Source organism: Tachyglossus aculeatus, chromosome 8 (genome assembly GCF_015852505.1).
Source record: "Tachyglossus aculeatus isolate mTacAcu1 chromosome 8, mTacAcu1.pri, whole genome shotgun sequence".
In the NCBI taxonomy this organism is placed as follows: Eukaryota; Metazoa; Chordata; class Mammalia; order Monotremata; family Tachyglossidae; genus Tachyglossus; species Tachyglossus aculeatus.
Genome location: NC_052073.1, coordinates 217,651 through 241,341, shown reverse-complemented (window position 1 = coordinate 241,341; position 23,691 = coordinate 217,651). Strand labels below are relative to the sequence as shown.

Below are 23,691 nucleotides of genomic sequence, written 5' to 3'. Positions count from 1 at the left end.
GCCCCCCAACACCAGCCTGAGCTCAGTCTGTAGATAAGGGATGCTCAAGTCAAGAAACTCCAGCAGCAGCAGCAACAGCAACAACAGGGACAGCAGAGCAGTGGCCGCAGTAGCAGGAATAAGTGCGGAGCAGCGGCAGCAGGAGCAGCTACTGTTTGACAATCTCCCTCTCAAGGATGCAGGACCACCAGCTTGGAGGAGGCAGAGAGATCCCTTCAGGTTTTCTAGTGCTGGGAGCACTGCCTTTAGTGGGGAGCAATCCCAAATAATTTGAGAAATGCTTGGATACATCAGTAACAAGTGTTTAGAGGGAAAAGTTACGGATGTTAGGTGGTTCATCGCTGACAAAGCCAGAAAGGGCAGCCATCACAGTGATCAGTTATGAATACCTTTCACCCTTCGCTTTTGTGGACTGGCATCTACCTAGGTTCAGACATTTCTCTGACCATAGATCCTATAATCACCCTTCACAGCATCTTTAGCCTTTTGGTTGGAGCCTTCCTGAGATGAGGCAAGCAGAACCATTCAAAGGATTCCGGGTGATGTATGAGCCATGGTGGGTAGGAATGGACAGCTTTTCCATGAGGCTCAGCATTTTGTTGGCCATTTTGGTTGCCACCTGGTGTTGAACTGCTCTTGGGGAATGGCCCTCTGCAAATGTCAAGGCTCGGGGTCTCTGCTGTTTCAACCCATCAATTCTGGTTTGCTGAAAACCACTTAGGGGCCAAGGGGTCTTCTGAACAGTGCATCTGTGGGGAGTGTGATAAGGCCCCCACCTCCGACACATTTTTTCCTGAAGAAATACTGCTGTCCATCATGTATCACAAGGACCCTGCTGATGGTGAAGTTTACCCACAAGTTTGTGTCTGGCCAAAACGGCCAGTATTGGGCCCATAGTTTAAACCCCCTCCCCACCCTTCTCTCTCTCTCTCTCTCTCTCTCTCTCACACACACACACACACACACACACACACACACACGCACACACACACGACTGTCCTTTGCAGGGCTGCCATATTTGTTGCGTGCTTCCCCTGTTTTCACTTTGCCTGTGTATCTCTTGGTCCTTATGGAGGGTGAACTCATCAAGGGCTCATCGAGGGACACTCCTTTCTTGATTGCAAGGTGCCATGCTTATCCATCCCTAGCAATAGGCTCCCAGTTTTCATTTGGAAGGCAGTAATGTCTGAGGCTTTGTCTTGCTGTGTCCTTAAAATATTTCCATTGTCCTCCCTGCTTTTGGTTTTCCAATTTCTGCTCATTCTTCGGCAGGGGTGTGTTTATCCTGCTGTTGTGCATTCTCCTCATATGTCAAACCCACCAGAGCTTCAGTGCTTGGAGACTGGTGTGATTGTACTCCTGTCTTGTTATCGATACTGAATGTAGTCTGTAGGGGATGCTGAAGGAACTGCTCAAGGAGTCAGATGAGGCACCTGTGAGGAGTCTGAATGAGAAGGCTGGACAACATCACTAGTCCGTAGACCCTGGTTTGACCTGGAGCCTGTCCCCATTCTGCCAACACCACCCTTTTCAGTGGTCTCCCAAAGGGTGCCCCGGCCTTCTTGATGCAATTTTCTACTTGGTCAATTGCTGTATTGTTAGTTCAAGTAACCCAGTTCAGCAATAGCGTTTCTTTCAATGGAGAGCCTTGATTTTGTGTATGAGTTTCCTGTTTTTTTGCATTTGTTAAAGTGCTTACTATGTGCAAAGCACTGTTCTAAGTGCTGGGGGGATACAAGGTGATCAGGTTGTCCCACATGGGGCTCGCAGTCTTAATCCCCATTTTACAGATGAGGTCACTGAGGCTTAGAGAAATTAAGTGACTTGCCCAAGGTCACACAGCAGACATATGGTGGAGTCTGGATTAGAACCCATGACCTCTGACTCCCAAGCCCGTGCTCTTTCCACCGAGCCATGTCACCTGGGTTTTGCTTAGGCTTATCATCAGTCCCTAATTCCTGGCAGATTTGGCATAGTGGATTGTTTGTCTTATTGGGTGTGTCCCTCTAAGGCACAATTATTTCATTCATTCATTCAGTCATTTTTATTGAGTGCTTACTGTGTGCAGACCACTTTACTAAGTGTTTAGGAGAATACAACAATAAACAGACACATTCCCTGCCTTTAAAGAGTTTTGTGTTCAGCAATTATCGAATGACTGTCTCTAGGACTTGGATGATGCTCAAAATCTACTGAGGTGGAAGAGTTTCCCAGAGGAGCAGAAGTGCATGCAACACTGGCATCCAAACTCTTTTCTGGCATTCTCCAGCAGAACTACATAGAAAAACTGAACAGAGCTGGATGCACTACTCAGCCTTGCTTTACCCCTTTGGATAAGGGAAATGGGCCGGACAGGGCACCCTCAGCTCTGACCTGGTCCGTCAAGCCATCAGGAAGCACTCAGTCAATGATGTTCTTCAGTAGCTGATCCAGGAGCTCTCTGGCTGGGATATTGCCAACATTGGAGAGCGATTGCTATGTCCTGATTCCTCACCTTTCTTCTTGAAGATGGTGATGAGAGTAGCATTTTTGAGATCTTGTGGCACTTCTTCAGGGTTCCATATGTTGAGGAAGAGCATGTGTAAGTGCTTAAGCCGGGTGGCCCCACTATGCTTGTAGGTCTCAGTTGGCCTGCTGTCAAGTCTTGGTGCTTTGCCAAATTTCCTGGCTCTCACTGCTGGGCTGGCTTCCTCAAAAGTTGAAAAGGGCCATAACTTTACATGTGGGGAGATTTTCTAGGTTTTGAAGGGCCTCTTCTTCAATACATTCAGTTCTGCCATGACACATGTTCCATTATGCCTTTGGGCTAGAATGCTGCTAGGGACTTAGGGACTGCTCTTTGGACAACCTGGGCCAGTTTGGTTACAGCATAGCCTGCTGTCAAAAGAAACAGCTGTGTGCCCATGTTTGGTGCCAGACACGGTGAGCACTGCATTGAGAGTTCTCCTTAACCCATGAGGTCTTGCAAAAACACAACCCCCCATTAGAGGAGAAATGGGGGCAGTAGAAGGTGGGTTGAGGAGAACGTTGAAATACTGCATCTCTCTCCTCAGGACTCCTTCCTTCCTTGTCTGGGATGAAGCTGGAGGCATCTTCACTGTCCAGGTGTGCTGAGAAAGCATGCATGGGGCCACAGAGAGCCTTTAACATTGAGGAGTCCCATCTATTCCCCCTCTTGATTGAAAAACAAATCCATCTTCCCTCTCACATTGAGCGATGCCCATTTACAGTGACTGTTTGTCTCCTCTACTTCCGTGAGTGCGGAGGGTGCTTCCACTCTCCCACAGCCATTTGCAGGACTCTTCATTCTGCAGACTTTGTTGACTGAGGCTCAACCAGCCCAATTCCTTTCATTTTCTTCCTGTAAGTTTCCAATCCTTTAATGATTTTCATTGTTCTCCTTTGAACCCTCTCCAAGTTCTACTCATTCCTTACTGTTTATTGACAACCAACATGTCTGAGTGGTGGAATCCAGTCATGGACCAGAACTTTACTGGATTTGTGGGGAGGAAGGGGGGTCCAGGCTGGAGGAATGGGATGAGCGAGGGGTCAGAGGTGGGAGTGTCAAGCATGGGAGTATGTACTGTGAGAAGGTGACCTTGGCAGGAGTGGGTGACTATCTCCCATTAAAAAAAGTTTGTTTTAAATTAATCATTGGTCTGTAAAAAATTACTCGTATTTTCTAAGTTATACAAAATATTGACATGACTTTTAACTTCTTAGGTTCAAATGCCAATACCTAGAGTGCTCCCTGGTTCGTTCCAAAGCCCAGAATGATCAGAAGAGGCCTTTATGTTTTCCAAGACACTGTTACCTGTTCTCTGTCATTTGCAAGTTTTCATTTACTTATCAGAGTATTTCTTAAGTGCTTAAACAAGGTTTGAGCACTGTTCAAAGCCCTGGGGAAGATAAAAGTTAATCAGGTCGGACACAGTCCCTGTCCCCCTGGAGCTCCCTGTCTAGGTAGGAGGGAGAAGAGGTATTTAATTCCCATGTTACAGATGAGGAAAGTGAGGCATAGAGAAATTAAGTGACTTGACCAAGGCCACACATCAGGCAATTGGCAGAAAGGATTAAATTGCTAGTCCTCTGCCTCCCAGGCTTATAGTCTTTCCACTGGGCCATGCAGGTCTGACTTTTGTGTTGCTCTAAAGAGGTCAATCAACCAATCAATCAATGGGATTTATTGAGTACTTGCTGTGTGCAGAGCACTATACTAAGAGCTAAGAGCTTGGGAGAGTACAAAACAACAAAGTTGGTAGACATAGTTCCCTGCCCACAGTGGTTTAGAGGGGGAGACAGACATGAAATAAATAAATAAATAAATAAATAAATAAATAAATTATGGATAGATACAAAAGTGTTGAGGGACTGAGGTAAGGTAAATATGAAGTACATAAAAGGTATAAATCCAAATGCATAGGTGATGCAGGAAGAAGGAGTAGGGGAATTGAGGCCATAATCAGGGAAGGCATCCTGAAGGAGATGTGTTTTTAATAAGTCTTTGAAGGTGGGGAGCATGGTGGTCTGTTGTACATGAAGGGGGAAGAAGGTCCAGGCTAGTGGAAGGACATGGGCGAGGAGGGGGTTCGTGGCAAAACAGACGAGATTGTGGTACAATGAGTAGCTTGGTGTTAGAGGAATGAAGTGTGCGGACTGGATTGTAGCAGGAAATCAGCAAGGTAAGGTAGGAGGGGGTAAGGACAGTTTCTTTTGGACGTGGCGGTAGACGGACAACCACTGAAGGCTCTTAAGATGTAGAGAGATATGGACTGAATATTTTTTAGAAAAATGATCTGGGAGCAGAGTTAAGTATGTACTGGAATAGGGGAGAGGTGGGAGGCAGGGAGGTCAGCGAGGAGGATGATGCAGTAGTCATGGAGTCTTATGATAGGTGCTTGGATTAGCATCGTAGTGATTTGGAAGGAGAGAAAATGGCAGATTTTAGCAATGAGAAGGTAGAGCTGACTGGACGCAGTTGGAATGATGGAGATGAAAGGAATATTTTGCTAAGGTTATGGGCTTGTGAAACAGGGAACGTAATGTTGTTACCTATATTGGTGGGAAAGACGGGGAGATAGGTTTGGGGTTGGAAAATGAGGAGTTCACCTTTAGACATGTTTATTTGAGCTGTTGGCAGGGTACCCAGGTAGGAGGAGGAAATGTGAGACTGCAGAGGTGTCAGAAAAAAAAATAACATTTTAAATATAGGTTCAACCATGTATTGATGGGTTCTGAAACGTGCTTATTTAAAACACTATTTTAAAAGAAAGCGTGATCATATAAAATAATAAGCTTTGATGCTGATGTTCTCTAAGACAGTGACAATTTAGGAGCTAAACTTTACAAACTAGAGGTTGATGTTAGAGTATGTAAGTGGATTTCTGTGCATGCAGGGACCTTTTTTTAATAAAGGAAACACGCACCGGTCTGCTGTCCATATGTCCGTCTCATTACCCCAGCTGCATTGGGCCTGTTGTTAGTGTATGTGTGTGTTTGTGCATGTGTGTGTGTGTGTGTGAGAGAGAGAGAGTGTGTGTGTGAGAGAGAGAGAGTGTGTGTGTGTGTGTGTGTGTCTGCGTTTGCACTGTTTTTGATAAAACCCACCCTGACCATTTCAACAGCGTTTAAACGATGCCAGAAAAGTGGAGGCCAAATAGGCCTGCTTGGCAGACCAGCGGGACCATGGGAGACTGTGTGGAGCAGAAGAAAGTGAAACAAACTGAAGCTTATAGATTCCTCTGTGCTTCTTTGCAGGCGTTCTGGAAATCAGAACTGTGGCTGTTGGCATAGTGGCCATCAAAGGGGTGGAAAGCGAGTACTTTCTGGCAATGAACAAGGAAGGAAAGCTCTATGGAAAGGTACCAATGGAATGACTGAAATTGCTTTGTTAGGGTACTTAGATGGATTTTTTTCTTATTTCAATTATGTCTTTTGAGATCAGTTACGGCCAAGAACTGAAACTGCCATGCCTCTCTCCCAAAATGATCACGCCTATTTGGTTTATTGTGCTTCACTTCTAAATTACGGCATTTTTGACAAAATCCTAAGGTCATCACGTGTACTTCACGTGAAGTACAGTCAAGTGTTATTTATGTAAAATGTTGCCATCCCAGGACCTGCGTTAGTGTCCAGGACATGGCTTGGATAGCTTGACAGTTTCATGCCATTAAAAATGAAAATGCCTCTCATTAAGTGAAAAAGGTTCTTGAGTGATAGAGCCCCTCCCCACCCCCCAGCCTCCCCAGTCCCTGCTATTTGAACACTGTGAATTTAGCAGAGTCCTGTCTTGGCATTTCATGGGGAGAGTTTCTAGGTGCCATCCTACTGTCTCTGCCCTTGCAGTTCTGGAGAGAACCATGCTCTCCTGCTCCCTCATTCTCTGCTGGACCAGTTTTTGCCTTTCACCGGCATGGAACTGCTTGAGGGAGGAGGGCAGTAAGGGAGCGGCCTGCAGCCCTGGGAGCAGTTGCCTGCCCCCCAGATCATGTGCTCGGCTGCCCCATCTCCCTGCCCCCTACCAATTTCTTCTGGAACAACTGTCAGAGGCAACAGAGCACAGTTATCAGGAGCGGCTGCCAGACCCCAGATATCCACCGTCCCCACAGAGATCTCCCCGAGGATCAGAGATGCCACCTGTTGTTGGGGCACTGTGCAGAAGGGAAGCCATCTGCCACAACTCCCCACCCTGTAGAGAAAGCATGTACATACACAAGGGCCTGCAGTTGAGAGGATGGGCGAGGTCCTCTGCCACACTCTGTATTGGCAGTGGCCATGGCAGGCTCTGACATCTGATACCCTGGGCCCACCTGATGCCTGAAGAGGAAACCACCCCTCCACCCCTCCCCCTGCCCACCCCACCACCTCTGCCCACCCAACTGCCTGTGTAACAGGGGTAGGAAAGGAGGAAAGAGGAGAAGAGGTTGGGAGAAAGGGGGAAAAGAGTAGGGGAAAGGGAGGAAGAAAGGGAGTCAGCCATCAGGGAACCCAGCCCCTTCCCTGTTTCCCCCAGCTAATCCAGAGTTCAGGGCCTAAGTCTGCGCTAGCCAATCACCTGGACGATTCTGGTCCCAGATACCCCTGGAAGCAACCAGATGTGCAAATGTAGCACCCAGCCCATTTGGGCAGCTAAAGCACAGGGGTTGAGTACATGTTCCATTCCCTTTTAACAGAAAGTCTGCAATGAGGACTGCAACTTCAAAGAACTCATTCAAGAAAATCATTACAACACGTACGCGTCGGCGCAATGGACACATGAAGGTGGAAGAGAAATGTTTGTTGCGTTAAGTCAAAAAGGTTCTCCTGTGAAGGGCAAAAGGACCAAGAAAGAGCAAAAGACAGCCCACTTCCTCCCCATGGCAATCACCTAATCCCGCATGCCAGGAGGAACAGTTCCAGCAGGAAGACTCCACTAAGACAGACTTTTCCATGGACAAAGAAAGGCTGGAATACTACTGAGACACTGAACAAGCTGGACTTGCGCCTTTATCTTTATCATGAAAGACTGCATTAAAGAAAGATCAGAAAATATCTGCCAAATCAGATTTAGTTACTAAAAGTTGTAAAGAATTATAAAACACGTTGGACAATTATGTTATTCATATTAGTAACTGGTTTCTCTCTTAAATTAATTTACCCTTAAGAGTTAGTCATGATGATTATCTGATCACTTTTTATTTAAAAAACAACAAACTATCTGCTTGTTAAACATGGCTGCTATAATAATGAAGAAGCAGATGATGTATGTACAATGTGTCAGACTTTAAGGCTGCTGGAATGATCTGTCAGGTTATCAAGTCAATACTTCTTGTGGAAGTTGAGCAGAATTGGAAAGATTTCCCAGTGAAAAACTGCAGGTGGCAAATTCAAAGCCAAGAGAAAACAGTTCTTGAGAAAGTTCTTGTAGTATTCAACTAGAAAAGCTGGTTGGGAAGATGAAGAGTGGACCACTATAAAAATGCTCACAAGTATTACCAAAGACAAATACCTAATGCTGCTCAATTTTAAAGGGTATTTCTTAATAAACATCCTTTCAGAATCTTCTATGTAAAACAATAAAAAAATGTACTTCATCTCACTTTCCACCAAGTATCATTTCATGATTTTCAGACATCTTTAGGTTTTTTATGTAACATAACCTATCTTTTGTATAGTTCCTTTTGGCAGGACATACGGCTTTTAGTATTGTTTTCTCACCGGTATTCATGCTTTTTCTGTTGATACAGCATTAAACTTTATTTTAAGTTGTATTTGAACTTTATTGTTCAAAGTTATTTAAGTTGATGTTATTTATAAAAAAACCCAACTTATTAAGCTGCATCTGTTTCATCTGCTTTTAATTCCCAAAAAGCAGCAGCCCAGCCTGGCTCGGGAGCAGGGTTTTTCCTATGCCCAGACACCAAGTCTAGCACCCTACACTCTCGCCAACACACACTGGATGTCAGACAAAAGCCACAGCCTGCAGCAATTCTTAAAATGGATGTCTCAAAGGGAGAACCACACAAAAATGTCAAAAATCTTTTGCTGTACACTCCTGCCAGTTAGGCTGGATCATAGGCCCAGAATCCCAGCAGATGGAAGTTCTAGGTTTCAGATGTTCTGAAGGAGAAAACAGCCTCTCCCACCCCACAGAACATACACACATAGAGGCTGCCCCACATTTTGGGATCTGTGGAGACCCAGCATGTTGACCAGTAGCCATTTATAATTTCCAGAGGTGCCTGGAGGCAGGAGGGAGTGGACCAAAGTTGAGTGGCCCAGGGTGTCACATTCCTTGAGGCAGGATGAGACGTGTTGAGACAATGAAACTTGGGTTGGGGAGGGGACAAGTTCTAAGGGATAGCAAATTGATGGCATAGATGTCCATGGCCTGCCAGAACCTGGGCTGCCACAGCCTGACCACGCAACTGCCACTGCTGCTGCTCAGGGAAATAAAGTCTTCATCTTGTAGACTTACTCCTCCCAATGGAGGCTGCCTGCTTATTTCACTCATTTCATTTAACCATATTCCCGGGGCCCAAGGTGGGTGGCAGGTGGAGGAAGAGGGAAGCGCTCATTTTGGAGGGAAGAGAGAGAGAGAGACAAAGGAGAGAGAGAGAGAGAGAGAGAGAGAGAGAGAGAGAGAGAGAGAGGGAGAGAGAGAGAGAGAGAGAGGGAGAGAGGGAGAGAGAGAGAGAGAGAGAGAGAGAGAGAGAGAGAGAGAGAGAGAGAGAGAGAGAGAGAGGGAAAAAAGTTTTGGATGCATTCATGAACCAGCAGTTCTTGTTCAGAAGGAAAGCTAGTGGTCTGGAGGGAGAGAAGTAGAGGAACTGGGCACAGTTTCCTGAGATTTGGGGTCGAAAGTTTTCCCAGCTTTTCTTCTGTCCTCCTCTCCTATGATTTGTCCACTTCAGCTTACAAGCATCAGCTATTTGACTCCTCTGTCTCAGTGCTCTGCAAACAGTAAGCACTCGATAAATAGTAGTGATTGCTTGATTGATTGATTTTCCTCACACATCCTGCCCAGGGAAGGTATGATGTAGTGAGCATTGCAAAGATGCATTTGGAATTAAAACTGCAGTCTATGACCTCGTTGTTGGGGACCCTTTATTGTCTTCGCTGGATGGTGACTTGGGCATGAAGGCAGTATTGAAGGGATTATTCAAGAACTCACAGGCAACATAGGTGGTGGGGCCGGATCTCACAGTCCTGAAGCAGTGTGGTCTAGTGGAAGGAACTCGGGCCTGGGAGGCAGAGAGCCTGAGTTCTACTCTGCTCTGCCATTCACCCGATTTGTGACCTTGGGCAAGTCACATCATTTCTCTGGGCCTCAGTTTCCTCATCTGTAAAATGGGGATTCAATAGCTGCTCATCCTCCCACTTTAGATTTGCCTATGTGAGACAGGGACTGTGTCTGATCCGATGATCTTGTATCTACTCTAGTGCTCAGTACAATGCTTGGCACATATTAAGCACTTAATAAATACTGTTATGATGATGATGATGATGAAAGTTGGACTCTGAAGTTGATCTACAGACCTCCAATTAATCTGCAGCTTGAGGTAGTGTGAGCATCTCTTTGTCTACACAACCATGCAATGCTGAGGCCAATGGGGGTTCTTGCAGTGAGGATTGTATCTTGGGGAGAATTAGGACACAGCCTCAACCTTGGGGTAATTCTCAGTCCAGCTCTTGTTGCTGATTCTGAAAAGCGATTCATTAAGAACCTGCATGCTTTCTTGAGTGTAGGCTTCCAGGGCACATACTCCAGAGAATAGGAGTCAGAGTCACAGACCCTAGAATATGAGATTCAGAGCACAAATCTCAGGATTTAGGAGTCAGAGCACAGACTTCAGGACATGGACGTCAAAGCACAGATCCTGGGAGAGAGAAGTCAGATCACAGACCTGGGGAGATAGTAGTCAGAGCACGGACCTCAGGATACAGAATCAGAGCACAGAGCACAGACCTCAGGATTTAGGAGTCAAAGTACAGACCTCGGGACACGGAAGTCAAAGCACAGACCCTGAGCTATAGAAGTCAGAGCCTGAACCTCAGGTTATAGGAGTCAGAGCTTGGATCACAGCTCCTGGGATATAGGAGTCAGAACCTGGACCTCGGGATATAGTAGTCAGAGCACAGACCTCAGGATATAGGAGCCAGAGCATAGAGTACAGACCCCGGGATATACAAGTCAGGGCCCAGACTTCAGGGTGTAGGAACCAGAGCACAGATCCTGAAAGCGAGTGGTCAGTGTGCTCTCCCTACCTGCTGCGGTCTCCTCTGGAACCAGATCGATTCAATGAAAACTCAGCTACCCTATGTTCCCTCTCTTTCCTAGAAGACACTCAACCAATACTACCGATGGACTGTTTATTGAGGACCAGCTGATTAGTCTAACTGGTCCAGTTAGGATAATAATAATGATAATAACAATTATGGCATTTGTTAAGCACTCAGTATGTGCCAGGCACTATACTAAGTGCTGGGGTGGATACAAGCAAATCAGGTTGGACACAGTCCCTGTTTCCCCTCTGGGCTGGGAAGCTCAGCCAAGGTCCAGGATCATGTCTTACCACTGACCCACCAGCCTGGCCTGCCTTTCTGCCCTTAGCACTCCAGGCAGGCAATCATAGCATTTACAGACTTGCAAGGGGCTAGTTCTCTCTAGGTTGGGGCTGGGAAGTAGCTTTGCTTAGTGGAAATCAGAAGGACCTGGGTTCTAATCCCACCTCTGTCACTTGTCCGCTGTATGACCTTGGGCAAATCACTTCACTTCTCTTCCCTCATCTGTGAAATGGGGATTAAGATTGTGGGCTCCATGTGGGACAGGGACTGTGTCCAACCTGATTATCTTGTTTCTACCTCAAAGCTTAGAACAGTGTTTCACACATAGTAAGTGCTTAACAAATACCATTATTATTATTATTGCTCCCTCAATTAGAGAATTAATCTTGGGGTACCCCTTGCTGGGGCACTCTGAAGTGTAATGAATAGGGCTGCATGGCCTAATGGAAATAACACAAGCCTGGGTGTCAAAGGACCTGGGTTCTAATTCCTGCCCTGCCACTTGCCTGCTGTGTGAATTTACACAAGTCATTTAACTTCTCCATGGCTCAGTTTTCTCACCTGTAAAAAGGGGATTCAGTACCTGTTCTCCCTCTTACTTACTCTTACTCTTACATGTGGAGTATGAACTCCAAGTGGAACAGGGACTTTGTCTGACCTTATTATCTTGTATCTATGCTTAGCACAGTGCTTGGCACATAATAAGTGCTTAATAAATACTATGATCAATCAATCAATCGATCAATCAATCAGTGGTATCTACTACACAATTACTGAGCAGAGCACTGAGCATTGTACCAGGTGCAGGGAGAATGCAGTACAATAGTGTTGGTAGAAATGATCCCTGCCCTCAGAGAGTTTACAATCTAAAGGGGGAGACAGACATTAAAATAAATTATAGTTATATATAAATAAAATTTATATATTTTATAAATTACAATAAAATATAGGCAAGTATATATCAGGATCAAATGGCTGAATCAATAACTAACCATTCAACTGAATACATATATGGTATAGATGCACCTACATGCACATGCACACCCTTAGCTCCCACTGAAGATTGGCATCATTGAACACCCACATGAAACAAATGGGAAAAGTACTGCTGTTTATATAAAACTGCTAGTACCTGAAGCGGTTCATATGTACACGTGGGGTTCATACCTACACGTGCTCTTGCATCCCAGGATAGGAAGAAGAACAACATGAAGTAAGCTGCCCTTACTCAGCCACTTTCTCAGTGGACACACGTGATTTCCTGCAAACCTCATAATCCATCTTATTTAAACATCTGAGAGAAAATCGATCTAGTTAGGCTAGTTGAATGTCTGGTCTCTGAAGAAGTGAATTGAAAATGCCTTGTTGGGAGTATGGTCTCTTTCTCCTGATCCTTTGGCATCACTTGTTCCCTCACCTCTCCACCCCTCTCCTCACTTCCACATCCCTCTTTTACTCCTCCTTCTTCTCCACCTCCTCCTTTTCCTCTCCCCTTCCTCAGCCCATCATTTTATCCCCCTACACTGTAGAGGTCTTGTTCTTGATGAACCCCACATTAAGGGAAACTCCTTTCCTTTTTACCCCCACCTCCCATTCCTTGTCTCTTCATTTTCTGTGGGATGCTCTCTCCTCTCTCTCCCATTCTCTAGAGGGAGATGTACTGTAAGTTACTGTACCTGCATAACCTGTTTTCCCCATTGCCTACCTGTTTGAAATCATAGACTGTGAGCCCCCAAAGGACAGGGACCATGTCTAACTCCCACCTGTCTTTTCTCTCCCAGTGCTTAATACATTGCTCTAGACTGTATAAACTCATGGTGGGGAGGGAACATGTCTTCCAACTCTGTTATATTGTACTCTCCCAAGTGCTTAGTACACTACTCTGCACACAGTAAGCACTTAATAAATATGATTGATTGATTGACTGCTCTGCATACAGTAAGTACTTAGTAAATCCTATTTATCTTTTCTCCTCTCTTACACATTAAGGATGGGCTAGGCTGATTCAGAGTGTTGGGAATTATTATTATTATTAATAATAACAAAATGAATAATAATAGTGTTAAGCTCTTACTCTGTGCCAAGCACTGGGGTAGATACAAGCCTGTGCTTTATTCTAAAGGCCCTAGAGGTCATGTGACCCAGGTTCCATCCCCTGGCTGTGCCACCTGTCTGCAATGTGATACTGGGCAAGTAGCCTTATTGGACCTCAGTTTTCTCTTGTGTACAAGAGGGATAAGCATATACCAATCTATCAGCCCCTTCCTGCCCGACCTGGGTGCCCAGAGGACTGAGCAGGGCGAGGCCACTCAGTTCTTCAGGAGTGGGTGTCTGGAGAGAGCCCTGCTGGAGCACTAAGAAATGTTCAATGGACAGGACACGCCCATCTGCATCGAATGTGCTTTGGCACCACAAGGACTGATGGCGGATGCATGCACGTGGCACTGGTTAAGCAGCCCATACCCAGAGTGCGAGTTTCCCTTAATGTGGGGTTCATCAAGAAGACCTCTGCAGTGTGGGAGAACTGGGTGTAATATAAAAGGGCTTTCAAAAAGCAATAGCCCTATTCCAATTCAAGGTATTGATAATAATTATGCTATTGGTTAAGTGTTAAGCACTGGGGTAGAAGCTATGCAATCAGGTTGGACACAGTCCCTACTTCACATGGGGCTCCCAATTTAAGGGGGAGGGAGAACCAGTATTCAGTCTCCATTTTACGAAGAGGATCTGAGGCACAGAGAAGTTATGTGACTTTCCTCGAGTCAAACAGCAAGCAAGTGGCAGAGCTGGGGTTCAATCCCAGGTCTCCTGTCTCCCAGTCCCATGCTCCTTCCACTAGGGCATGCTGCTTCTCTCTTATTGTCCAACATCTTAATTTTCTCTTCCAGTAACCTAGCCTGGACTTCTCATCTGTGAATTTCTCAAACCACGCCCGAAGCTCCTGACATTTTGGTCAGCACAACTTCCTGCAGAGACAAATCCCACTGGGATGGATTCCATCCTCCATCTGGAGAACTCAGGCCCTCCACCCCCAAGTGCCTCTGATGCCCCAACCCCAGTGCCGAGGGCTTCAATCAAAAACGATGTGGGTTGATCCTGTCAGGATCCTTCCCGACATTGTAGATCACAATCATGTCCCCTCCCATCTTTGGCCTTTCCCAGCTGATGAGGCCTAATCTTTTCTGTTGCTCCTGATTCGGAAGCGGCTCTGTTTTCACTCACCCCCTAATCTTGGTGAGAGCAGATCCTGAGTCACAATCTTGGGCTCCAACCACCCAGCATTTTTCCTCCGAAGAGGTAGTCCCAAAGTTGTTAAATTTTAACCCACGACTCCTGAGGCTCCCACAGCCCCCTCGGCACCCTTCATTGACCGATCGTATTTCATGACTCTGTTCCCCCAGTAGCTCAGAGTCAGGGTCCAGGGGATGGGGAGGATGGAGTGAAGGAGAGAAGGAAGAAGGGAAGAGAGGGTTAAGCCAGGCTGCCTGACAGCAGGGTTCTTGCCAAGAGCCCTCTGTAAGGGTGGATTTCAGTCTGCAGGGTCCTCTCACAAGCTCCAGAGCGAGACTTGAAACTGAATCTCCCCAGCCTGAATCTCTCAGAACAGCTGTAACTGTCTCTTTGGGAGCCAGTCAGACTCTTGTGGAAATGCAGCAACTTGGCTAGAGAATGAAGCTGCCGTTCAGAGCCCTGAAGTTGTGATTCCACTGCCCAGACCACTCCTTAGCCCTGGGGAAATCAGATTAAGTATCAAACAGATCTGGGAACCCAGGGACCCTAGAACACTTGACCACTCTGGGTTCCCCAGTTCCTGTCATTACCTCTTGGGTCTGATTGAGAGCAGAAGGAGGGGAGAGTAAGGTACACAAACATGGGAGAGACCTCGGGGAAGGAAGGGAGACTGACCTGAGGTAGAGCCATGGGGAGGATGCCCTTTCCAGAGCAGGCCTGGGAATCATGGCCCCAGCCAGGTGGTCCCTGGTCCTGCCATTCTTTGAGCCCCCCCATGACCCACAGCTAGTGCTCCATCTCCCTGCACTTGTTCCTGGTCCCCGCTCCTTGGATGGACCATCTCCACTGGTCCAAAGTCCACAAGTCTCCAGAGTTAGATGGGCCAGCCCCACCGAACATCCTCTTGAGCTTCTCTGCTCCGCACTGAGGTTGATCCCAGCCTGAAACTGACTCAGTACAAGCCGTGCCTCCAGCAGAGCAGAGGGCCGTGGCAGGGCTGGACAGACAGATGGACAGAAACATGAGTGGCGATTAGCTGTTGGCCTTTCCGCATGCTGGGCCATGGGTTGCTTATATTTTCCAGTTCAGAAGAGTCAAAAGTGGCTTGGATAGCAGCGGAAGAGGCTGAGAGCAACCTGAATTCTGCATCCCACCATTCTAGCCATCCCCAGGGGATGTTGCTGAAAAGATCAATGACTACATTTTAACAAGCCAGAGAGCCATGAAACAGAGTTTGCCTTTCAGTCAGTCAATCAATCTATCAATCATCGGTATTTATCAAGCACTTACTGTGTACAGCTCATGATACTGAACACTTGGGAGAGTTCAGTACAATAAACACTGGCATTTGACTTCCATTTTAAAAAAAAGGTCGAAAAGAAAATTTAACAGGTCCAAGTTCACGTTTTCCATGAGACACCACGGCCTCATACTCCCTTGACTACAAGCCAAGAGCTGCTTTGAAAGTTTGAGAGCGATGTTAAGAAAACCATATTTTGAAAAATATTATCTTCATTCTAAAGGTAACGAACTCTAAATGGAGAAATGAACGTGAAAACCCTCAATCTTGTAAAGAACCTAATACTACCCTGGCTGTGGGGAGTTAGCTTGTAAATGCTGAGGCGTTCCAGACCCTGAAATTCTAGAACTGCTTACATTCCACACCTAAAAAGGGAGATTTTCTGCTGTTTTGTTTGGAAGGCAGATTTTAACTCTCTACTGCCTATTTTATTCAAAACAAAAACAAAAAGCCCCTTTCCTTAAATTCTGGAGCTAAATCAGCACTCCATTGACTCTGAGCACCTCAGGTTGTGAGAAGAGGAAATCACATTTTGAGTCTTTGGACAACTTTTTCTCAAAAGCTGCAATACAAATCCTGCCAGTCTTTGCCACAAAGCCAAATGGAAAGAGCCCAGGCCTGTGAGTCTTGGGTTCTGAGCTCTTCCCTTCTAGACTGTAAGGTTGTTGTGGACAGGGAATGTGTCTGTTTACTGTTATACTGTCTTCTCCCAAGCACTTAGTACAGTACTCTGCACACAGTAAGCACTCAATAAATATGACTGACTGACTAAACCTGTTCTGCCGCTTGTGTATTCATTCATTCATTCATTCAATCATACTTATTGAGCGCTTACTGTGTGCAGAGTACTGTACTAAGCGCTTGGGAAGTACAAGTTGGCAACATATAGAGACAGTCCCTACCCAACAACGGGCTCACAGTCTAGAAGGGGGAGACAGACAACAAAACAAAACGTGGACAGGTGTCAGAATATTGAACTAAGCTTCTATTGCATCATGCTAGAGTCCAGACCTGTGGATGATCTGTGCAGAACATATTGCTTCGGTGCTACGGATAAGCCATGCACATCCATAAATGACCTGACAAATTCCCCAAGAGTTAGATACAGAAATATGGCAAGCTGTCAGCATCATCCCAGCCCAGCTTGGCAGGCAGGTGGACAGGGGGATGGGCAGGTGAGTGGATGAAGGATAATAGCAGCATTTCCCAAACCTGACCTCTAATTCCAAATGACCCCAGAGGGCTCCAAGTATCTCAATGGATCTCTTAATTTATGTAGACTTTCAGTCCCCCGTAGGGCAGGGACTGTTGCAACCAATTATCTTATACCTATCAATTTGGATGCTGAGTAATAATTCTAAAACTTACAGTATTTGCTAAGTGCTTACCACGTGCTAGGCACTGTACTACATGCTAGAGTGGATACAAGCAAATCAGGATGGACACAGTCCCTATTCCACAAGGGGCTCACAGTCTCGATCCCCATTTTACAGATGAGGTAACTGAAGCACATATAAGTGAAGTGACTGGCACAAAGTCACTCAGCAGACAAGTGGCAGAGCCGGGATTAGAATCCATGACCTTCTGACTCCCAGGCCTATGCTTTGTCCACTAGGCCATGCTGCTTCTCTACGGCGTGGCTCAGTGGAAAAAGCCTGGGCTTTGGAGTCAGAGGTCATGGGTTCAAGTTCCGGCTCTGCCTCTTGTCAGCTCTGTGACTTTGGGCAAAGTCACTTAACTTCTCTGCGCCTCAGTTACCTCATCTGTAAAATGGAGATTAAGACTGTGAGCCCCCTGTGGGACAACTTGATTACATTGTATCCTCCCCAGCGCCTTGATGATGATGATGACATTTGTTAAGTGCTTACTATGTGCCAAGCACTGTTCTAGGCACTGGGGTAGATACAAGGTAATCAGGTTGTCCCATGTGGGGCTCACGGTCGTAATCCCCATTTTCCAGATGAGGTCACTGAGGCACAGAGAAGTTAAGTGACTTGCCCAAAGTCACACAGCTGACAAGTGGTGGAGCCAGGATTAGAACCCATGACCTCTGACTCCCAAGCCTGGGCTCTTTCCACTAAGCCACACTGCTTCTCATAGTATATGCCTAACAAATACCGTAATTATCATTATAATTATGATTATTATGTCTGATCTCCAAGCTGGGATTGGCAAACAGGCTTACCCAAGTAGCATCATTGTACAGGCCACTGGGTCAAACAATCTCCCCAATTCTCCTCCTGCCAGGACATGGATATGCAGCTTTTGCCAGTCCCCCAAGGAGGCTTAGGAGCTAATACGGCCAGTAGAACTTGTTCATGGCCTAGCTTGGCCTGAGGGGCAAGCAGTCTTCCCACCAGAGAGACCATCCATGTGCTGATGTCTCATCTGGAGCCAACCTCAGGCACCTCACCCTACGCTGGACCAACTCCTGAGCATCCTGGGAGTTCCATGTGGGACAATGACTGTGTCCATTCTGATTAACTTGCATCTTCCCTAGTGCTCAGTACAGTGCTTGGCACATAGTAACAAATAACAAATAATAATAATGATTATGATAATAATAATGATAATAATAACTGTAGCCTATGGGCCTCAGCCACAGTAGGCTAGCAACCTACCCCATTAGGATTGATTTTTGTTGTTTTTTTGGCTAAGTCCCATCATTTTAGGGCACCACAGGGCACCTTGCTTATTGACAGTATTGGACTGGCCTGGAACAGGTGCTGGGTGAAATGAGGAGAACAGAAAATGGGGAGCCTCCAACCCACACAGTTGCCACAACTGTCATTTAAGAATTTCATACTGCTGTAGTGACAAAAATAGAGACAATTTCCTTTACTTTCACTATCACAACCGCAAAGTCACAGCAGCAGATCTAGATTACCAACACATGTCACTGAGTTCATTTTTTCTGCAAGGAATTTTCCCGTACACTTTGCAGTTAAAACTGCCTAAGTTCAGAGCAAATGGTCTCTTGCTATGGCCCGGCAGGGGCCTGGAAGTGGGCTTCTGATACTGGCAAGTGGCCGGGGCAGTAGAGAAGGTTCTGGGGGAACTGGGAACATTGCACTTCATGAGCTTCAGGAGGGATTTGTGATCTTGGCTAGAGCAAGTGGGAAGAACAAGGTCCATTGTTCGTAGAGATAAGGTCAAAGCCTGTTACCTCAATCATTTGCATGGCTTCTTGGGTGGGTTTCTCTAGGGCGCAATTGCCTGCATAGAACAACTCATCAGCAACTGTCTAGGACTTCAGGAAACTCATCCAACTCAACAGACTGCAAACTTCATCCAGAGGAATGGCAGCGTGTGCTAACACCTGCTGTGTCCAGACCTTTTGTTGCCTCTTCAACATGACTACACGGGACAAACTGAACAGGACTGGGCTGAGTTGGCAATGGATCGTAACCGGCAACCCCTGCTCTGACATGGCCAGCCTTGCATTCATGAAGCTGTCAGAATCTTGATTTACTTTAGTGTCTGTCTCCCCCATGTCCATATTTGAGGTAAGTTCCTTGAGAGCAAGGATCATGTTTTATTAACTCTACTACATTCTCCCAATAATTTGATGCAATGCTCTGCACAGAGTAAGTGCTCAAAAAATATGATTGATTGATTGAGACCAGTCAAATTTCCTAAGCAGTTGCCCGAATCTGGATCTATTGATGCTGTCAAATGCTTTAATTTTACTCATAGTAGTGAAAGAATTTGCTAAGTACTTACTGGGTGCAAAGCACTGCACTAAGCACTGGAAAAGAGTAAGCTTCCTTGAACCATCTATGAGTTTGGTGCTTCTGTCCCATAATTTTCCTGAATGGGGCATGTGGAAAGACTGTGTCTGTTGTGCCCCACTGTAAGCCACACCGTGATTCTGGGCAGGTTGAGTAAACAGTATTCTTCAGGAGCCCACAAAGAGCTTACAGGCTAGAGGGAGTCTGTTTGCTAACTCAGTGGCATTGTACACTCCCAAGTGCTTAGTTCAGGGCTCTGCTCATAGTAAGTGCTGAATAAATGCCACTGATTGACTGATTGATTGAATCTGACCTGGAGTCCTCTGGCTGGGATCTTTCTAGCAATAGAAAGGAATTGCCTTAACAATTGCCTTTCTGCCTGCAAATGGTGATGATGTGGCTGTGTCTCTGAGATCTAGTGGCAGAGCCTGGGAAAGCATTTAAGCAGCTTGTCTCCTCTATGCTTGTAATTCTCAAATGGCAGGACGGGATCTCAAAACAATGAAGTCTGGAACCAAGGCAGTCCCCTAGCATTGAAAGTTAGCCCATTACAATACAAACGTGCGAGGGCGGGGGACATGGTAAGAGAATGTACAAAAATTGGGTGTCCAAACAGCTACTGACTGGGGAGGTGAATCTGGGAATCCAAAAGCAAAGAGGAGGGAGGAAACATTTTCAGGGCACAGTAAAACAAAGCCTCAGACAATGCTGCAGCCAGCTGAAAAATGGGAGTCAGTTGCAGCAGGTAGAACAGCAAAGTGCTCTGCCATCTAGCAAGGAGTGGCTCTTTTCAAACTGAAGCCTAGTATGGACCTTGACACAAGGAGTCAAAAGTAAAACAGCATCTGGGCCGCAAACAACAATATCACAGCACAGATTGGACAGGCTGTTTGTATGTACAGTGTGGTCAGAAATGTGAATCCTACACTGGACAGTGCTTTGCACAAAGTAGGTGCTTAAAAATACTACTCTAAGTACTACAGATATAGCTTGGGTAGGAGTAGGCAAAGGCATCTTTCTCCCACGCCAGAGAAGGTGGCCTAGAGTGATGGTTCATCCACTGTAAGGAGTGCTCTTGGGGGGAGTCCCGAGGACTTTACATGAATCACTTTTTAAAAAATACTTATTAAGAACTTACTGTGTGTCAAACACTGTTCTAACCTCTGGGGTAGATACAAGGGAATTAGGTTGGACACAGTCCCTGTGTCACATGGGGCTCACAGTCTAGTAGGAAGGAGAACAGAAGAACTGAGGAACAGAGAAGTTAAGTGACTAGCCCAAGGCCACACAGCAAGCATTTAGCAGGGCTGGGATTATAACCCAGATCCTCTGACTTTCAAGCCCACATTCATCTCACTAGCCCATGCTGCTTCTCCCAGAAAACACAGCTCTCTGGCCACTCAGGAATCTGGGAGAGAATCATCACTCAAAGTAGTCATGTCATCCTTAGTCCTTAGTCCATGTATAATTTACCCTGTTCCTCAGCCCTACTTATTTGCATGCTCAGTGACTTATTGAGCTATTTCACCTGGACATACCCACACTGGCACCGGTTTCATTCTTGTTCTCCCTGTGGTTCCTACTATCTGTAAATCATCCCTGCCTGCCTGTCTCTCCCATAAGACTGGAAGCACCTTGAGGGCAGGGAAGAGTGTCTTCCTTCAGTGGCCCCCTCCCCCTTCCTCTGTTCAGTGCTCAGTAGCTCTTGTCAACTGACCCACTGACTGGGGCTATGAGCAATCAGTCCTCTGACCCCCATTTCTGGGTCTCCCTCCACTTGCAATTTCTGATGCAATTTCTGCCCTGCACCCTAAGCACCATCTTGGGGGCTCAGAGGCCACTAGGCCTGCTGCAAGGGGCAGCCTGAGTGCAGGGTGGGGGCTGCCGGGGGTGGGCCGGGAGTTCTGACTCAAGACAGATTCCCAGATGTCCTTGGCCAGCAGGTGCTCACCCTCTATTCAAGTGTGTTTAGGTTTCCCTCCAACTCTCTTACTGCAAAGATTTCAACTTATTCAACATGGAAATTTTGACCGTTAACAGAAACAAACTTTTTAAACAAAATGTTAACATTGGTACAAGGGAGATTCCATTATTGTGAATTTTGTAATGGTGCTAAAGAGTATTTTTCAACATCCTGCCTCTTGGGGTGGAAAGATTGATTCCACAAAGTCAGGAAAAAAGGAGGGACATTCAGAAACTAGGAATTTATGGAGTTAGATTGAAAGAATTTACAGTATTTTGATTTCTCAGTTTGGAATTCTAAAAGAAAACAATCCACTCGAGGTAGTAATTGTGAGGAGACCTTGAAGCAGTTCCTCAAGAGAAAAAGTTCCTTTAAATGCTAGTCCCTGACACAAGCCTGTGCAGAGAAACCTTTGTATTGCACACTAAATAAGTGTAGACCTGACCTGGGAAAGTCCTTGCCCTGGTAGGAGGGGGCCAGGGCACCGGAGCTGGAGGAGCAACCCGTTTGGCCAGTGCCTGCTTCCCACAGCACCAGGTCCGGGTCGCCAGCTGATACTCTGCACCCCTTGAAGATGGTTGTGACAACTAAAGCTTTCTCCCTGTCATGTCACCCCATGAGCTACCTGAGCTGAGGGCAGATCGGTGGGCAGAAACATTCTTGTGGGAGCTCGGGGGAGAGAGATGATCCCCGACCTGCCCCCACTAACTCCAGGGCCATTGGGCTTCCCCTCTCGGGTCCCAGTGAATGCAGATGCCACCTGTAAGCCTTGGATCTGGGCTGCCACATCCGGGATGGAGGGAGACTCAGCACCAAGAATGGAAACACATGGACACAAAGGCCCCCAGGGCCAAATCTGAACCAGATAAGAGAACAACTGGCTGGAAAGCAAACTGTCCCGTGTGGTATACAATGGGCACTGCCACACAACCAGGGATCCATTCATTCATTCAATCATATTTATTGAGCGCTTACTGTGTGCAGAGCACAGTACTAAGCACTTGGGAAGTACAAGTCGGCAACATATAGAGACGGTCCCTACCCAACAATGGTCTCATAGTCTAGAAGGGGGATACTGCCTTACCTCAAGGAGGGCAAGGCTTTCTGTAGTGGGTGATGTGCTGACATTGATATGTGCTAATTTCTGCCTTCTGTTAAATATTTCAATTAACATTTAATTACAAGTGCAGTCCCAAACAATTGATCAATCAGTGAATCAGTGGTATTTATTGAGCACTTTCTGTGCTCAGAGTACTATACTATGTACTTGAGAGAGTACAATACAACAGACTTGGAAGACCCATTTCCTGCCCAACAGGAGCTTACAGTCTAGAAGGGGAGACAGACATAAAATAAATTATGGATATATTCATAAATGTTGCGGGGCTGAGTGTGGGGTGAAGAGCAAGTGTTTACAGGGGACAGATCCAAGTGCATAGGTGATGCAGAAGGGAAAGGGAGTAGGGGAAATGAGGGCTTGGTCAGGGAGGACCTCTTGGAGGAGGTGTGACTTTAATAAAGATTTGAAGGTGGGGAGAAGGTGGAAGGAGAAGAGGGAAGGTGGCCTGTCATACTTAAAGGGGAGGGAGTTCTAGACCAGAGGGAGGATGTGGTCAAAAGGTTTGGTGATCAGATTGATGACAGTGAAGTTCAGTGAGTAGGCTGGTGTTGGAGGAGTGAAGCACGCAGGCTGGGTTGTAGTAAGAAATCAGTGAGGTAAAATAGGATGGGGCAAGCTGACTGAGTCCTTAAAAGCTAATGGTAAGGAGTTTCTGTTTGATGCAGAGTGGGATGGGCAATTGGAGGTTTTTAAGAAGTGGAAAGATGTGGATTGAATTTTTTTTAGAAAAATAATCTGGACAACAAAGCAAAAAAACATTAGTGGGGAAGGACAGGAGGCAGGGAGGTCAATGAGGAGGCTGTTGAAGTAGTCAAGGTGGGATAGGGAAAGTGCTTGTATCAGTGTAGAAGCCATTTGGATGGGGTGGAAATGAAGGATTTTTGCTATGTTGTAAAGGTAGAACTGACAGGATTTGGTGACAGACTGAATATGTGGGATGAATATGTGGGAAGAAATGACTTGTGGATAAGACCAAGGTTACAGGATAGGCTTCTGAAACAGGGAGGATAGTGGTACTGTCTATATTGATGGGAAAGTCAGGGGTAGGACAGGGTTTGGATGGTAACAGAAGGAGTTATGTTTTGGACATGTTAAGTTTGAGGTATCCTGAAGTCAGAAGGAGATGTGAGACTGCAAAAAAGGAGAGAAGTCAGGGTTGGAGAGGTAGATAGAGGAATCATCTGCGTAGAAATGGTAGTTCAAGACATGGAAGCAAATGGGTTCTCCAAGAGTGTGGGCGTAGATGGGGAGTAGAAAGGGACCCATAACTGAGCCTTAAGGGATCCCCACAGTTAGAGGG

General features: G+C 46.2%; 2 protein-coding genes across 2 annotated transcripts in view; one reads left to right on the top strand and one right to left on the bottom strand.

Moving 5' to 3' along the window:
- FGF7 (fibroblast growth factor 7) overlaps positions 1-8,009 on the top strand; it is a 74,158-nt gene extending 66,149 nt beyond the window's left edge. Inside the window, exons 2-3 of the mRNA XM_038750321.1 lie at positions 5,758-5,861; positions 7,173-8,009. Of these exons, the coding sequence (XP_038606249.1) occupies positions 5,758-5,861; positions 7,173-7,370 (302 nt within the window). The 3' untranslated portion in view covers positions 7,371-8,009. The remainder of the gene's footprint in view (positions 1-5,757; positions 5,862-7,172) is intronic.
- FAM227B (family with sequence similarity 227 member B) overlaps positions 1-23,691 on the bottom strand; it is a 154,868-nt gene that overhangs the window by 100,331 nt on the left and 30,846 nt on the right. The gene's annotated exons all lie outside the window — the stretch shown is intronic.